The following is an 18,607-nucleotide window of genomic DNA, read 5'->3' on the forward strand; positions in this document are numbered from 1 at the left end:
CCTTCTGTTTCCAGTCACTGGATCCCCATATGTCTTCTATTATGTTAATGAAGATTCCACCCTCAGAACTATATCCTCTCTGTGTAAACACTTGTAGATGACCAATTCTTCCCTTAAACTTGTCCATGAAAAATATAACATTTTAATCTCATTATCGGGCACATTGTCATGTAACATTGCACTTCAGTGCTGTGAACTGTCAGTCCACCTTGTCTCCCAAGCTCTAGCAGTTCATAGTGGCTGTGGACCACCTTGCCCCTTGCTCTGTCCTTCTCTCATAGAGAAGTCTGCCCATGAAGCAGAGTCATCAAAATTTGAAGCACATCTGCACTGGAGATAGTCCAGTCCACGAAGCAAATGTTCCTTCAGACTACCATGAAATTCAGCGTGTTTATGTTTTGAAAGCCTGGAAGATGAAGATGGGCATGTTCTCTCTTGTTATTTCTGCAATGTGTGGTAGTAACTTCCAGCAGATGGAAGATTAATGGGTGGAGCATTAATCCTCTGCTATTACTGAGGCATGAACTGCTGGCAGGAGAACCCTAATTCTGTGTGATCTCATGGTTTAGGCTTTGAAGTATGACTTTGGAACTGCCCATATTAGCGAGCAACATGCTTCATCAAACACCTTTTCTTGAGGGTTTGAACTTTTAGCTCATAAATTCTACCTAGAGCAGTAACCCCCAAGATTCCCCTGTGCCCTAGTATGCTGCAATACTCCTCTGTGTAAGAAATGTGCCTACCTGGTTTAAAACCAGAACTCTATGTGCTAGCCACAAAGAAATACAGCTGTGTGCTGGGTGTCTAGTTGTGTAATCCCTCTGTTTTGCCTTCCTTCCCTTCTCTTGTGTAACTGCTGTTTTCTCAGAGACTTGCACAAAGTTAATCCTCCAAAATTTGCACACCTTTGTCAAATACGATTAAGCAGGTCAACATGTTCAGAAGTTCTTCAAGCAGAAGGGATGAATGGGAAAGGAAAACACCCAGCACTGCGATTGCTTAAGGATCATTTCCTCAGATAAAGAGCTGAAGGGATTATTGTGTTGGCTGATCTAGATAACCCAGATCACCTCACCTCTCCTCTCTGTTACCTAATGATTTCCCAGTCGATGTTCTCACACTATTCCCAACAGCCAGCACACTGACAAGCACCGGGCTAAAAAGCAGGTCTGTTTTCACCCAAAAGATCGTTTTATTGGTGGTGAGAAGGCAGCTTTATGTCACAGTATCACAGTCTTACAGTCTTGAGCGGGTTGGAAGGGACCTTAGAGATCATCGAGTCCAACCCCCGGGATTCGAACCTCTGTGTAGCAGGGCGGCACTTCTACCACTTGCGCCACAGGGGGATTCGTCGTGTCAATGCACAACCATTTCTTATTACAAAGCAGATTTCAGAAGCACTGAGGCGAGCAGCGAGGCTCCCAGAGCCGGCCGCCATATCCCGCGGAGCCCAGCAGCGCTCGGAACCGCTCCCTTAGCTCTGGTTAACCGCTCTGCACGCAGCAGGCCCTGCTGGAGGCACAGACGCAGACGGGCCTCGCTGCCCTGGAGCGGAGCTGGCGCCAGCCCGGCCCCACAGCCGAGCAATAGAGGAACCCGCAGCGCCACGACGAGCCCGAGCCGCCCGGAGCGGGGGATGAGGCGCCGCCTCACCTTCGAAGCGGCCGCCGCCTCCCGTTGCGCATGCGCACAGCGCAGCCACCACCAACCTCGGGGCGCCCTCCGCGCATGCGCGGGGCGGATGTTAGCGCCGCCGTTAGCGCCGCCAGCGCCCGGGCTCTATGGGGAGAACATGGCTCCCTTTCCTGAGGAGGTGGATGTCTTCTCGGCTCCGCACTGGCGGATGAAGCAGCTCGTGGGGCTTTACTGCGACAAGGTAGAGAGTGGGCGGGTGGGGAGCGGCGGCGGCGGCCTTCAGCCCGCTCCCCTCGGGGCTGAGGGCAGGTTTATTAGTGAGTGCGCAGCTGTCAGCGCCGCTGCGACTGTGAGGGGGAGCGGCCTTGGGCTGCCCCCTCCCCCGCGGCCCCGCAGCGCCCACATCCAGCTCCAGCCGAGGGTCGGGCCGGCTCGGAAGGGCCCGGCTCTGGGCTGGGGGCGTCGGGAGATGGCCCTGTGTGTGTGTGTGTGTGTGTGTGTGTGTATGTGTGTGTGTGTGTGTGTCCAGGTGTGGAGCCCTCAGTACAAAAAAGACATGGAGATTTTGTTAAGGGTCCAGAGGAGGGCCACGAAGATGATCAGGGGGCTGGAGCACCTCCCCTATGAGGACAGGCTGAGGGAGTTGGGTTTGTTCAGCCTAGAGAAGAGAAGGTTGCGGGGTGACCTCATTGCAGCCTTTCAATACCTGAAGGGAACTTACTCCCAGGGGGGGAGTAAGCTCTTCGAAAGGGCTGATAATAGCAGGACACGGGGAAATGGTTTTAAGTGAAAAGAGGGAAGATTTAGGTTGGATGTTAGGGGGAAGTTCTTTACTAAGAGAGTGGTTAGGCCCTGGAACAGGCTGCCCAGGGAGGTTGTGGATGCCCCGTCCTTGGAGGTGTTCAAGGCCAGGTTGGACTGGGCCCTGGGCAACCTGATCTAGTAAATGTGTATGTTTGGTGGCCCTGCCAGGCAGGGGGGTTGGAAGTACATGATCCTTGAGGTCCCTTCCAACCCGGGTCATTCTGTGATTCTCTGTGTGCGTGTGTGTGTGAACCAGCTCGCTGCGCTTCGTTTCGATGTGTTTAATCAATACATAGCTGAGGATGCCGTGGCAGAGCTCTGTGTGTGCTGGTGGTTTTACTGTGCTTCAAAAGTGATTTCTGCGCTTGCATCAGGGTGGCTGGCGGTAGCCTGGTGAGTCACCTGCAAGGCAAACTTTGCAGCGCGGTGTGTAATGGGAGCTTCGGGCTGTACTTAGGAGCCTGCAATCCCGCCAGCAGGAGCGGTGTCTCCATCGTAGGCCAGCGTTGGCTGTGTATGCTTCAACCACCTGGCAGCGTTTGGAAATGAAGGTGAGGCTCCGTGGAGGCAGCCCCTGCTGCACCGTGCCCTGTAGGCCTCACCTCCTCCTGCTGCCTTCCATCCACGTGTGCTTCCACACATCCCTCTGGTGGGCTCCTTCGGTTCACAGCTTTGTGCTGTGATGGCTGAGCTCTGCAGGGGGGGTCTGTGGGGAAAGCGAGGTGAGCAGTTGGACTTTACCTTTTTGCTCTCAATGCTCTTGAGTTTTGTGTTTGTTCTTTAAATTGGTTTTGTATCTGCTTTAAAGTTCATGCTGCCACACCGTAGGAGCTTTTAGATGAGGATGCAGACACCTGGGACTCTTCCCCCCCACCCCTTACCAAGGTGCAAACCACGTTGCTGTCAGGACCGCCCAGTATTGTAGTCATTTGCTCCTTTTTGTTCTCTAGGTTTGTGTTTCTGTTGCTTTGAACATTCCACATGATCAAGTTTACCATGTTTTCCTAAAAGTGAAACTAAATGAGCACTTAGTTCTCATAAGTGCTGGTAAACTGATTAAAACTGCTCAGTCTGCAATGGAGGTCATCTCTCATTTCCAGTTCTTTTCATACAGGAGCGTGCTTGCTTGTTTCCTTATTCTCTCGAAGAAGCATAAGCATGAATGTGGATGAGGATTCATCTATTTATTTATTTTGGAAGCATCTATTTTTTGCATATTTTAGCCCTGTGTTGGAACTTGAAGCTTTGCCTGGCCCGTGACCCCACTGTTTGAACTATCTCTGTATCCGGAAAAAAATCTGTGAGCTGTTTGACTTCCTTTGTGTGACCGAGATGTTGTAATTAGATAAGACCTTAGTTCTGCTTACATCTTAATTATAATCCGTAAAGCCGTTTTCTTGGTAAGTTCAGATTGTCCTTGAGGGGGTCTGGAGTTTTATATTGTGTAGTGTTGCTGTGCACTGTAATACAGCTGCTATCAGCATCTTGATGTGGAAAATTCCACTAAATGTTAGTGAGGGTGAGCGTGCAGGTACCTAAATAATGCCTTAAGACTGAGACACACTTTGGTTTAGCTTTCCAGAGTTCAGCGTGTGACAGAAAAGTGAATGAGATGTGTAAGAAGTTTGATGTGTCTGGACAGTGATCCCATTCTCTTTACTGTTGCTAGCAGAGATCTTTACATGCCTTTGCTGCATCTTCAGCTGTATCTCAGCAGCGTTGTGCTCTGCGCCATGGACTTAAGTAGCAAGAATAACTACAATCCTGTTTTGTAAGGAAACCCACAAAGCCATCAGACCCTTCATGTGCCCCGGTGAGACCTGTGAGTATGTCCACAAGGAGCTGAGTGCTGGTGTAGCTAGTCTGTATGGTTAAAATGGTTTCATAATGCCTGACATCATCTTTGCTACAAATAGAGCAGGCAGTGTTTTCTCATCTCTAGTGAGATACTGTAGTCACACCCTCCATCTTCGTTACCTGTTTTCTGGACTAAGTAAATGGATCCACTGCGCTGCGTGGTGCAGGTCACGCTTTTTGTACCTCAGTGTGTTTGTTTTTGTGGGGGTGTCTGAATGGCTTCCAGCGACAGCAGAAGCTGTACCTGACTGGTGCTGCTCGTAAGTGTGTGCCTGTCTTGCTCCCATCAGCACTTGTAGTGACTCACTGTGGTTTTATGCTGGCTGAAAACGGTTTCTTTTTTCAAGCGGGGTAATTTTTCTGCTGGTACTGAGCAGCTGGATGAGTCCTGAAGCCGATGTGAGGCAAAGGGTGGGACTGTGGCAGCCGGCAGTGAGGTTGGCTTAAGCTGCTGTGAAAACTTTCCCTAATTCTGCCTACTTTTTCCTGTAATGGGCTGTGCACAATGAATCACTGCTGACCACGAGTTGAGCTGATGTTACGTTGGATGTTACTCTGCAGTCTTTTTTTCCCTAACACTCACACAGTTGCTGTGTACTTCACTGTATCCCTACGCTTACCCGAGGACTCATACTTGAATTTCGTTAGTCTCATTAGAGTCATTTATCTCTAGGATGTAGTAGTTTGCACTGACCCAAGTCCATGCGCTGGCATCCAATAGAGAGTGTTTTCAACATCCTGGAATGCACCGCTTGCAGGTTGTTACTTTAATGGCTTTCCTGCTTTCCACTCTGTGACCGAAAGTATCGTATCCGTCATGAGGCAGCACAGATTTCAACCAACTGTGTCTCAGAAATCCCATTCTGGTTTAGCTGGATACACTGGTAGGTGTGATTGGAGATCACTGTTGCCCAGTGTGTGACCCAGCGTGTGGTTTCCTGGAGTTTGTTGTAAAGCTGTAAAACAAGAAAATCTCAAAGAGCCTTTAAGAGAAATGGTGGCCTGTAAAACATGTGTTGCATTATCTTCCTCTTAAGTGGTTTGGTTATCTTATCAAAAGGAAATCAGATTATATTCTCTGAACAAATCCTTGCTGGTTGAACGTTACTTTATTAGCTTCAAGTTCAGGTCTGCTCCAGCAGCAGACTCTGCTCTGGGTGCCCACTGTGAATATAGTTTTGGCTGCACCTACCACTTGAGACGCCTCTATGGGATTTCAACTCATGGTTCTGTCAGTGTTAATGCAGCTGAAGGGCGTGCTGTCTTAAGCAGAAGGTTATGTTCAGACCTTCCTGAGATGAACACAATAAGTTAGGCTTTTTTTTGGGGTGGGGGGTGGGGGGAGTAGGGAAGGAGGGAGTAGGATGAGTAGTTTTGCTTTGGATACTGTAATGCTGTGTTGGCTTTTGATAACTTTATCTGAAGTCTTTATGTCTGCCTCACAGAAATTAGCGTGAGACTTCAGTGTGTGCGTGGCTGTAATGGCTGGCTGCTTATGGAAGAGTGAATTGCTGCACATACCCTCCTGGCCCCTCGATGAGCAGCTGGGTCACTGGAGTCAGGGATGATAGAGTACAGGTGGCTCCCAGGGAGGTCAGCTGAGCCCAGGCCTGGCTTGGCAGTGTGGGTGGAGGGAACAAGGCTGTCCATTGGAGTTGTAAATTTCTGTGTTAATAAGTCAGCTGTGTTGTGCAACCTTGGGCGTTGGATCAGACGCATCAGAGGCACTTTTCATGTTAGCCTGACTTCAGACTTCTCTAATCTCACCTCTCTACAGCAGATCTCTGCAGTTATTTCTAGTGGTTCAGTAATTACTTGACTAGTTCTTCCTGGAAATTTTTGTCATGTTCTGCTGACTTGTTCTGATTGAACTTGTATAAATATTTACCCAGTACTTCTTTTTCTACCCCGTTCTTCCAACTCCTTAAAAACTAATTGCCCTAAATGTTTTGTCCTAATTAACTTCCTCATGAAGACTGAAGTAAATATGACATTACATTTTGCCATTGTCATATTTGGGCCGTTCCTGTTAAATATTATATTTAGGTGTATGTAATGGTATTTATTTTAATCTAAGCATATGTAAACTGTTGCTGTTCTTTCTTTTTGTCCTCTGGTCCTTGTGGCTGAGTCGTTATTATTTGTGCTCTAAACCCTATTCTGCTGCCCACAGTGATATGTTCAGTAAAGATCCATCTAGCTAAAAAGTTCCTTTTGTTTCCCAATAATTATTTCTTTGGATAATACAGATTTCTTTCACCTTCAGAGCTGTTGAAATACTGAAAGTGGTGCTGTGCTTCAACCGTTTCTCTGCTGCGAGCTTTCCTCTCTGCTGAAGAGAACAAACAGGTTTTGTGTTAAATTTATGGTGTTCCAACAAGAGTATTACAAATAGACTGTATTAATTCAGGGGTACTTTTCACTCTTAAGCTGAGTTGATGTTGTAAAACATTGAGTGGGGAATTATGTGGACCACGTTGTGACAACAGCTTTTATGACTGAGGGGACTGAAATCTGAAAAACAAAACAATGAACGTTTTGATTTCACATTTCCAAGTCAGAAGCGGTTTTTATTTGATACCCAAAGAACAGAACAACTGTTCCATGAAGTCTGTTTCTAATAAAAAATAATAATAATTAAAAAAAAGTAAAATGTTTGGTTACCTCTGAAATGTCTTTTCAGAGTTTCAGTGCATGACCATTTATTTTTCGCTGCTTGTTCAAACATGAGTGTGTTGATTTAGGAAATCGTAGTATTTGGTTATTACCAATTAACATTTTGATGCATCAAGAACCTGCTTTCACTCTACCTGGATTTACAATGAGTAAACAGCTAATGAGGATGTTCAGTGTTAATAAGATGCAAATGATCAACTGTTTGGGCAATTTTCCAAGCAGAAAGTGAGAAGAAATGCCTTCCTTCTTCCTAAATGGGATGGAATTGAGCATCCGTGTCCAGAGATGTGTGTGTGTTTTGCTGTCTGTGATCCTCATCAGAGTCTCCACGAGTCCTCTTTCCATCTTAGGTTTAGATTCTGAATAATTCAGTAACTCCTGCTGTGCCTACTGGGAAGTTGCAGTTTTGGACTAACTTTTCACACAGCAGAATATTTTCGAGGTGAAGCTGGAAATAACTGTGTTTTAAATGACTGCTGTTAAACAGTTGGGACGTACTTTGGGTTGACCTACAGGCAAGAGATGGACCTTGGGTAATAAAACTTGTATTGCTCCTCTGATTGAAGGCTTTATACACGTGGAAAGCTGGATCGTGAAGTAGTTCAGCTAATTATCTTACAGTTCACGTCATGAACCTCTACATAAGGAATAAGCCAGCGATCAGGTGATGCTGAAAGGGCAGTGATCTTGGTAGGCTGCCTCGGCAGCCTGTCTTCCTTTGGGACTGCATTGACTGAGTGTCATCTAAGGGCAGAACTTGTGTGTAGCTGGATGCTCTTACGGACTATCAGTGAGACTGAGCAGGTGAAAATGAACCTACCAAAAAGGTGCAACTTCTTGGATGGGTAAACTGATAGTTTGTCCTGCAGCTGTGTAATTGCCAGAGGGTATTCCAGGGAAGGGGTAGGAATGTACAGCTGGAAGGGATGGCAGGGCTGCTGCTTCTAGGTATTCATCTGTTCCACCCCCTAATTTACAGCAGATTAAGTACAGCATGAAACTACATGCTCTTGGTATTGATGCAGACACACCCTGTTCTGATCTTTGTTACCCCAGTTTACATGTGCACAAAATTGATTTAATCTCCGTGGTGTCCAAGTTTCTATCTTTTAAGTTAGTGCTGTATGTGAAAGCGATAATGCTTAAAAATATGAGGGTGACACACTGCTGACTGGGGATGCCACGTTGCCTTCCCCCCCCCCCCCCCAAGACTTTTCTGCTGTAAAAATGCTGGTGTTTCAGGTCCTGCCTAAACGTCTGGAGTGCACAGATCTTTTCCAAGTGTAGTTCATCTTTAAATAAGTGACTTGAGATTTAAAAACTGAGGTCCTTCTTAATTCAGCATCACTGTCCCTTTCTGCAAAGGATATTTAGAACTACCTGATACTGAATTGATGGCAGAAGGCTTTTAAGTCTCCATCATAACTTTAACATGTGTCTCTTTCAGCACTGTGGGAAGGTCTATATTTCTGGTTTTTGTGAAGCTCTTCATTTCAACTGTTGTGTTGTTGACGTGTCAGATACAGGTAATTCTAGAGGAGAGCAGCAGTTTTGTGTCAGTGTGTCTGTCTCTGTCACACCATTACTTGGAACTGATCTGGTGTGTTACGTGACTTCACATCACTGCTGGTACCGTTGCTGCTCTTGAATTACTGATGACTCTCTAAGTGAACTAAAGTTGATAGATAACTTGATAGCTCTGTCTTAGGGGTTCAAAAAGTTCCCATTTAGTTTTAACAGCTGCTGGCTGCTCTCATGTCTCTGAAGTGTGTCAGACAGACTTTTAAGATGTGACTGACCTCCTGTTGTTCAACTTGGTGCTTGGGCTGTTGGTTGGTTTCTTAAGCTCCTGTATGTAATTCTTAAATTACATACTGTATATAATTCTTAAATTACAAACTCCTGGGAGACCCCCAGGGATTTTCTTTTCTGCAATCTATGACACTGCTCTTGAGTTAGTGTGTATTACAAACACAGAAACAAATGATGTTGGCTCTGCGTAAGACTTTGGAAGATGTTATCTTCAAACAGTGAGCTCCTGTGTGTTGCTGATACCTGTAGCTGTGATGTTTAGTGCTGTGTGTTCCAAGTCTGCTTGGGGATCACTTATGCTCCACTTCATGTTTTAACCAGTTGACAAACACAACACATTTCATCTCCTTGATTTCGTGGTTCCCCTGGGACTGTCCATCTGAGTTTGGGCCGGTGGTTTCCTTTTTGTACTATTGCACTATTGCACTTGTTGCCCCCATATGGAAGAGTGGACCTTGGAGTGGAGCAGCTGCCCGCTGCTAATAGTCTTGGTGCCCATCGTAAGACTTCATCAGTCCCACTAATGAAATTACAGATCTGACAGTTACTTCGTTGCTAGGCTACCTGTCCTCTGAAAAGCCCATTTCCCTCAGCTTCATCTGACCTTTTGAATCTACCAGTTGCTGATTGAAATACAGACACTAAGCACTAAGCTTCGGTATCTTTTTCAGGGTTTCTAATCTAGGATATCTACAGGGAGTAGCAGTAGCAGAGGTTAACGTGCAAGTGTTTCATGTTACAGTGGGTACTGTAACAGCAAGTTTGTGTTAGAAGTACTTAAATTGAATGCCCAGATGGATTCTTTATTCAAAATTTGCTGATGGTGGTGGGTAAAGATTTGAAACATTGAGCGCTGAAAACATTTGAGTCAGGAGGATGACGATACCATTTTGTATCAGAGCAAGATCTGAGATTTCTTTTAACCAGTGTCAAAACATGTGTATTCTCTAATCTTTGTGTTATATGCTTTATCAGTCTTGTTTCAGTTCTTACATCAATCAGAATACCTGGTGTTTGGCTGCTAACGGGATTCTTGGGAAAGAGGCTTCTTGGAACTGGCTCCAGGTGTAGTGGAACCTTAGATTCAGTGAGCGGCGTGAAGGCAGTCATTGATAAATGCTGGATTAGAAAACAAACTGCATCATCACTGAAACTTGAACGATAAGTGGGTGAGAGTGAGGAGTGATCCTGCGTGTCTTCTGTACTTCCCTTACCATTGACTTGTCCATTGCAGGGAGCTGGACTGGAAGACCTGTAAAGGTCCCTTCCAACTAACTCTAAGGCTTCTGTGATTCGATGATTCTGTGACTTCTGTTTGTCAGTCTGGAAAGTGTAGCCTGCACTTTCATCTAGTGCCCATGCTCTGTATGTTGCATTCTCTGAAGTGGAGAATAGAAATGGGATGAGGAGCCTTTTCTCATTTTTATGTGCACAACAACTCAAGCTTCAGATTTCAGATCCAAACACAGTGCCTAGTTAATGATTTGATCCTGACCCCTTAACATTGTCCTATTTCTGCTCAGAACTGAGGCAAACTAAATGTGTTTTCTTAATGACGGTGGTTCATGTAGTGCGCGGTCAGCACTGCTGCCTGCCACTTGTGTAAGTGCTTGGCAGATGTCCAGTGCATTTCAGTTGTGTTGCTGCTGGTTGCCAGGAAGTGCCAGTGCAGTGTCAGAATGAATAAGTGCATTTGTTCTGTGTAGTTTTTAAGTACACAAATGGTGGGTGTTGTTTTAGGTATGCTGATTTTTATGGCCATACTTGAGGTATGCAAGTATTATATATGAACAAATTTCTCATTTCCATTTCTTCTAAAATCTTTTTTTCTGGAATTATTGTAAATAAAACCACTTCTGAATACTTCAGTGACTTGTTTTCTTAACTAACTGAAAATATTTGTAGTCTTAGATTGCTTATTCTTATATACTGCTACACACAATATGGTATTTTTCCATACTTATTTGACGTCCACCAAAGCAAATTGCGGTCTAGGAATGTTATCAGTGGTGACATTTAATAGGAATTTAAAAGTGGGTGACTGTGTTACTTGGATCTTTGTGCTGACTTCATCTCTTGGTTCTTTGTCCACGGCAAACCTTTCCTAACAGCTGATGTTACTTTGAATGTACTTGGTAAGATCAGACCTTCCTTATGGGTAGCCCATAATCAGCCATGCACCCACAGGTATACGTGGGAGCTGCCAACCTGGGGAGATTGCATTGATTTCTACAAGGGAATCTCTTTCTACTCTTGTTACTTTCAGAGTCCACAAGATTGGTTTATGTTTAAGTACGACTTATTTTACTGCTCCCTAAAACTAATGCTGTGATTACCTTCTTCTTTCAATGATAAATTAACTTAAAAGAAGTTATCGTTCTACTTAGTCTTAGGTTCTGTTTATTCACGTGGAATGACTGAAACCTCATTCACAAAGCACAGCACTGTAGTAAAAATGTTTTGGTAACTTACAGGGTTTTCAGCTTTTCTACTGGAAGTGATGGGAGCAACAAATAATGGCTGCTAATACTTGTCCAAACGATTTCAACTGACCTTGGTGTGATCTTCACTGATATTTTTTTGTGGGCTTTCTTTTATTCCAGCTGTCCAAGACCAACTTCTCCAACAACAATGATTTTCGGGCCCTTCTGCAATCTCTCTATGCCACATTCAAGGAATTTAAAATGCACGAGCAGATTGAAAATGAGTGCATCATTGGTTTACTTCAGCAACGCAGCCGGACGGTGTACAACGTGCACTCAGACAACAAGCTCTCCGAGATGCTCAGCCTATTTGAGAAAGGGCTGAAGAACGTAAAGGTAAATAGACCCACAAGGACAGTGTGCTGTGATTATGTCCATTTTGCCTCAACTTTTCTTAATTTTCTCTACAAATAAATTCAAAGTAACAAAGCATTTGTGACAGAGCAGTGAAGATTTTCAGTCAAAAAACCCAGATTCATTTGCCTTTCAGTGCAGTTATTAAAGTTCCAGTAAAAACTCTCTTTAGGATTCTAGAGAAGTCGATGCACTGTGTAATTGCTGATATGTTAAAGATGTGGCATGAGAGTTTTGAATATGGAATCGTAGAATTACCTGAGTTGGAAGGGACCCATAAGGATCATCCAGCCCCAATCCTGGCTCCACACAGGACCACCCAGAATTTAAACCCTGTGTCTGAAGTCATTGTCCAAATGTTGACTGAGCTGTGGTATCTCAGGGCTGTGTGCTGGGGTGTGTATTCCAGTATCCAGCCACCCTCTGGTGTGGGACCTTTTCCTAACAGCCAGCCTGAGCCTCCCCTGTTGCCGCTCCATGTCATGCTGAAAGGGAGTTCAACTTAATTCTGCTGTGTTGTTTCTGTGGGGCAGATAGCACAGCTCCCTCACTTCTTTAGCTCTAGGAGCTATAGTCTGCGTTAATAATTTGATATCTCACTGTGTATTTCTAGTGCACACGTTAACGTATTTTCAGAAAGAAAAATAGCAAAGTCTATAGATCAACTATATCTGATGTCTGAAGTGATTTTTGAGCTGAGAATCCTACAAATATCTTTTTCGCTGTGAATATTAAACCTTGAATTTTTGTTTGTTAATTAATTGTAAAATGAAGGAATGTGAAGGAGAGGGGAAAATTAACACTTACCCTTTCTTATAGGGTGCTGGTGTCATTTTGTTGCTTATATTGATGTACTTGTAAAAATATGTTTAACACCCTTTAAGTGTTTTTTTGAGTGGGATTAGATTAACTGTTGGCATGAGATTTTTGTGTCGTAATATTTCTTTGTAGAAGCTTGAAAAGAAAAATCTTACAACATTTATTGTAAGAACCATGAGGAACTACGTGTTGCAATTACTGGACAGCCTGTATAACAAATTTATTACCGGCACAAAGAGCAAGCTGGTAATTTGATAAATGAAGTTGGTCAATGTTTAACATAAGTCATGAACTTATTTTGAAGATCTGTCAATTTCAAAAGTAAATATGCATTAATGTCTTAAAAATCAATATGTGAGCACATGACTATAAATTATTACTGTCATTTTGATTCTAGAATTGTGGAATAACTTAAAATATATCTATTCCACATTGCCGTCTTACTACATATATGCTTAGGCAGAACATGCGGATACTTGGATTAGCTTGTAAGTGCATTGAACTTTGGGTTAGGGTGTAGATTGGCAGCCTTCAGTCTTTGCTTTGAAGTAGAAATGTGTTTAGACAAGCTAATTCATATCTGATAAGAAAATAAACTCCTGTCGAGCGGGAATGGAATACTTGGTTCTGTATGGTAACAGGTCAGTATAGACTGTCAGATTGTTATCAAACTTTGTAAGGTAATGCACTTTTACCAGGAAATACAGCAAACTGCATTGCATGCATAGGCTTTACCTTGAAACACTAGTTTAGTGAACAGTTCAACCTGTGAATGGACAAGATTAGATAGTAGTTAAATCTTTGCGTTCTTTACAGAATGAATATGAACAGCTAAACTATGCGAAACAACTTAAGGAGAGATTGGAAGCCTTTACGAGGGATTTCCTCCCTCACATGAAGGAGGAAGAAGAGGTAGGTAGTTGTTTTCCTCAGATACGATGGGGAACTTCCTTGGTGCTTGAAATGACTGAGCAGAGACAAAAGGCTTGGATTTTTTTTCCACAGTCCTGTTTTTGTTACTGTGTTAATTTGCATTCAGGACTGTGGTGTCATTGTTCAGTCCTGACTGGCGTGTGACGCCTTCTAGAACAGTGAATATACTGAAAAATTGTAGTGAAATGCTGGTTCTTTTGAAAATGGGTAACAGAAGTCCACTGGGGTGTGGATTTGTTTATTGCAGGTACAGCCTTTAAATGGTTATTATCTCACAGTGTGTTACCATAACCTTTTGACCCGTGCTGATGCATTAAAATAATGCTAAGAAGTTGAAATGATTAACGTGTTGTGCAATTATAGTGACAATCAAGGTTTGTGTTACGTACATCCACACATGGATGGTTTTGTCACAAATAACCTTTTCTCGCTAGGGTTTAATATTATATATAAAGTGCATAGAATATCACAGTAGACTTCAAATAAAGAACAAACAGTGTGAAATCTGATGCTGTGCTTAACTTCTCTTTCTTGAAGTTGTTGTCATATACAGGCTTACAGCACAAAAACTAATTTATAAAATAGAAGATGTAGTATAAAGGGGCCTGACAATCTTACGGGGACAGGAGGTAGAAGAAATGCAGTGTGTTACTGTAAATATTAGTGATGTCATTGTGACTTGCTAGATCTGCACATCTGTTTTTTTTAAGAGAAGTTCTTCCTCTTTTCTTTTTATAAAGAAATATTTTAAAATCCCATGTTCTTTAGAATTATGATACTTTTTGTTCAGTTGGATTTTACAACTTGTAAATGTAAAATAGTACCAGCCTGAAAGTCAGAAGGAACAACAGTCCTATGGCCTAGCAAAACTTAAAAGAAAAGGTTCTATTAGCCAGTGCTTCATGAGTCAAACCGGCACTCCCAGGCAGCCTCTGACCTATATTTGAAACGTAAAGACTTGTAGTGCCAGTCTGATGATTTATGGGTATCCAAAAACTGGGAAGCATCTTCGGAGAGAATAAACCTTCCAAAGCCTGTCCAAGAGAAATCTTCCCTCATGTTTTTATGCCCTGCCACTTTGCCTTCCATGTGAGTATGTTGATAGGCTTTGTAGCTTGAGTAAGTGTAGTCCCTTCCCTTTCCTTTAGGAGATAACAAGTAACAGCATGCATGAAGCTATTCAGTAATGCACTGGCAAACGCAGGGTTAGAATGTAGAAGTTATGTGATTTTGTCCTTAAGTTTATTCATGTATGCCATATCTACTTGGTGAGAATTGGAAGCAGGAAAGTTTTGTCTTGCTGGATCTGTGTATTGATTGTTGTGGTGTTGGGCTGGTTGTTTTTTTGCTGTAGGTTTTTCAGCCAATGTTGATGGAATACTTTACTTACGAAGAACTGAAAGACATTAAGAAGAAAGTAATTGCACAACACTGCTCGCAGAAGGAAGCTGCAGAATTCAGAGGTCTTAGTAAGTGGAATCAAGCTGAAGAGCTTCAGAAGGTCTTTAAATATTCTGTGGATGAGAAGACAGATCAAGGTGAGGCATTTAATTAAAGTGAAAACAGTTTTCCAAATGCATTTTTGTTTAAAAAGCCACATCATAGTATGTAACTTCAGTTATCTCAATTAGATAAAATAGTTTTTATGAAACATAAATTTCTTCAGAACAGTTCAGAAACTCTTTGATACAGGCGTCTGGCAACTTGTAACTGATACTGCTTATCTTTTCACAAACTTCTTTCCCTTCTCTTTCTCCCACTGTAATATTTTGTATGATAAACAGGTAGAAATTATGTGTGATTTTATTTCCTTACTTCCATTAAAAGTATACTTTCTGTTTGCAGGCCCTGCCTTTAATTGTTGGTTTTCAGGTCTGCCCTGTAAGTTTTTCTGTTGAAAGCTTAGTAACACAGAGTAGTTAATCAACCAGGAAAACTTGAACTAAAAAGTAGTTTGCCTTCCCCTGCTGCTCTATCTGATTTCACTGGGTCTCTCAGGAATCTGAAAGGAAGATGAGTTTGTAGAGTGATGTAAGGGAATGAATCCATACAGTGTGTGAGCACATGAAATGAAATGTGCGTTCTGCAGTGGATGCTTTGTTTGCATTCATGTAACTCTGCTTTCCCTGTTGGGACTTAGTCTGAATGGAGAACCTACTGAAGTGCACTTCAGGCTCTTATATGACTGGAAGCAGCCTACTGCCTCAGTCTTTATGGTTCTAGTTCCTAACTAAAGAACAAGAGTTAAGGTAGCAAAAGAGAATTAATGTGTCAAAAATGTAACGTTGGAGTGAAACTGACAAGTAACTTACTCTTTGATAAGGTGTGGTGCGTGGAAAAACTCTGTTCTTTCTAATGAAACTTGACTTCTCTGAGCTACTTAGCTGGTCAGAAATGACTGCTATTCACAGTGTGGGATACTGTTGTACCTGAGCAGATGAATATGACTGAAGTAGCTTTATGGCTTTACACGCTATTTTGTCTAGCCAGAATTGTTGTTTTGGGACAGTGCTTTTAATTCAGCAACAACCATGTTCTGGACTTCGGGGAAAGGGGAGAATATCTTTCATTTAAAAAATAGAAGAAATTTCTGAGCTGTAGCCTTTCCTGGTTCTAACAATTTAAATGTGAAATTCCCTGTGGTCAGTGTGCAGTGACTGGACAGATGCCCCAATAAATACATTGATTCATCAAGTGAAACTATAATTCCATCTTTGTTTTTGAAATAGCAACAGGTTATCACAGGGTAAGTTATTTTACATTAGTCACCTTTGAAGCATTCCTGCAAAGGAGGAAAAACCTGATCCTTGTCTTGCAGTCAAGTTCTAACTTTAAATCCTTACTAATTTGTGAGGCTCGTTGTTTTTAAGGACTGCTGAAAACCTCTTTAGAAATATATTTTTTTCAAGTAAAGTAAATTGACCCTACATCAATCATAAAAATCCTCTAAAGTGGAGGGTGGAGAAAAAAAAGACAACCTCACACGTGTCTGAAGCACCAAATATGTTGCTTTACAAGGGCTGCTCCAAAAGTAATGCCTCCTATTTTTATGTTGGCCCACTGTGTCATGGGCAGATGGTGGTGTGACGACAGAGGCAGAATCTTCCTGCTGACATGTGAATTCCCTGTTGAAGGAAAAGGTCAGGATGCGGCTTTTAGCAGGTGAAGTGATGTGCACTGTTTTTTAGGTTGGCAAAGGAGTGATCCTTCTGGATTTTCTGGAACCCAAACAAACCATCTACTTTGACTGTTACATTGTGTTACTGACTAAACTGAAGACCCAAACTGCTGGAGTAGTACCAGGGAACTGTCACAGAGGGGCTGAAGGGGAGCTCCAACCCCCCCTGCAAAGCAGGCCTCCCTCTGGCAGGCTGCAGTAGGCGGGTCTTGAATATCTTCAGAGGAGACTCCACAACCTCCCTGTGCAGCCTGTTCCAGTGCTCTGTCACTCTCACTGTGAAGAAGTTCCTTTGTGTATTGGTGCAGAACTTCCTGTGCTCAAGTTTGTGGCTATTTCCCCTTGTCCTGTCCCCAGAAAAGAAAACAATCATTCTCTTGTAATACGGTAACACCAGGCCTCAGACCAATCTGAAGACCGTAAGCACATTGCCAATCTTGGCTGGGCTGTCCTCCCATATCCATACTGTATTCCAGATCTGGTGCCTTCTGACTTCCATTCATTTCTGCTGGTGAAAGATGGATGGTGGGGGCAATGTCTCCTTTGCAGTGACACCATCTTTGCAGCTGGGTCATCTCTGCTGGTACAGATTTTTTCGAGCATGGCGTTATTCTTCATAGCTGGTGAAAATGCACAGCTAGTGGTGGTCACTGACTGCATTGAAAAACAGTGCTTTGAATCTGAGGATTTGCTCTGTCAAACAGCATTATTGGGATCTTTGTTGCTTCCATGGAAATAAATAGGAGGAATTAATTTTGGAGTGACCTGTGTGCAACATATGCAGCTCTCTAGTATTGTGTAAATAAGAGAGAGCTGTTAGAGATGACTCCTACTATTGTCCATTGAAGTATGGAATATAGTAGCTAATGCTTAGTCGCTAACCTAATTCTTAGTCTTTCCCTCTGGCCTGAATGACTTTTCACTGTTGAAAAGATGAAAACTATTTGCCTATACTTGAAGTAAAAGCTAGAAATAAAAATGAGACAGCTGCCAAGAGCTATGAGTGGACTTCTTGCCGTGTCCCAGCCAAGAGGCTGAGAGCTTTCAGTGAGCATTTACTGGAAATCTGACAGAGCAGGTATATATATTGCATGTGAATTGAGTTTATTTTTGTCCAGGATTTTTTTTGAAGCATGTGGGGTCAGAGGCAGGGGAAAATCTTAGGTTTTTTATTAAGGTGATATTGCAGTAGAAGCTTTTTAAAGCCAAAGCAATGGGTATATTTTTATATATTTTGTCAAACAGTTGTTTAAAAAAAATCTAAAAGCATTCTGAGTAGGTAAACTAAATGATAGAATATAAGTTTATTATTATTTAAAGCTCCAAGGATGTGCTTCACAGAACACATCCTTTCTGTGTTTCAGAAGCTGAAGTAACCGGGCACACAACAAATATTACTGATCTTCCTCCTGAAGTGATGGTGACTATTTTCAGTTACCTTAATCCCCAGGAGTTATGTCAGTGTAGCCAAGTAAGCACTGAATGGTCACAGCTGGCTAAAACTGGATCTCTTTGGAAACATCTTTATCCTGTTCGCTGGGCCAGAGGTAAGTTAAATTTAGTCCTTCAAGGCTTGTCAGTTACAGAAGTTGAGTCTGTAGAAGGCAATGAAGTGTTTTATTATCAGCTGTCATGCCATAGACAGCACTCCTGAGAGCTGAGCTTGCTGGAAGGCTGCACCCTCCTGGCAAGGGGCTGCCTTGAAACTTAGTGAAATGTTAAAGTAAGTAATTTATTACAATCTGCAAGATGGAGGTATTAAGTAAGTAAATGTTGATCATTACTCACGAGTAGCTCTTGCGTGCAAACTGTGTTTGTTAGTTTTACTGAGGTTTGTTGTCTTGCATCACCGCTAATGAGTATGTTTAGTAGTACCACAATCTTAATTATAGTGTAGGGGGCTTGAGTTGTAAATGCTTCTGCTGCAAGTATTTCAGTGACATTTTTATTTCGTTATGTTACTAGGTAGAAATAGAGTATGGTTTTGTTAATTCCTGACTAGACTTTTTTGTGCTTCACATGTAGCTGCAGAGTTGAAGTTCAAAACAACGAAACT

The 18,607-nt window shown here is 42.8% G+C and overlaps 1 protein-coding gene across 3 annotated transcripts in view; it reads left to right on the forward strand.

The window, feature by feature from the left end:
• Positions 1–1,728: 1,728 nt before the first annotated feature.
• Positions 1,729–18,607, forward strand: part of FBXL5 (F-box and leucine rich repeat protein 5) — a 28,930-nt gene continuing 12,051 nt past the window's right edge. Inside the window, exons 1-5 of one of the 3 annotated variants that reach the window (XM_015862617.3) lie at positions 1,729–1,876; positions 11,388–11,603; positions 13,257–13,352; positions 14,728–14,911; positions 17,916–18,098. In XM_015862617.3, coding sequence (XP_015718103.2) covers positions 1,742–1,876; positions 11,388–11,603; positions 13,257–13,352; positions 14,728–14,911; positions 17,916–18,098 — 814 coding nt within the window. In that variant the 5' untranslated portion in view covers positions 1,729–1,741. Of the gene's footprint in view, positions 1,877–2,813; positions 2,991–4,111; positions 4,262–11,387; positions 11,604–13,256; positions 13,353–14,727; positions 14,912–17,915; positions 18,099–18,607 lie in introns of those variants that run through there. The other 2 variants (XM_085545728.1, XM_085545729.1) reach the window with 2 other exon arrangements.

The sequence above is a fragment of the Coturnix japonica genome, chromosome 4, assembly GCF_054131305.1.
Source record: "Coturnix japonica strain WE chromosome 4, WE-NBRP24, whole genome shotgun sequence".
NCBI lineage: Eukaryota > Metazoa > Chordata > Aves > Galliformes > Phasianidae > Coturnix > Coturnix japonica.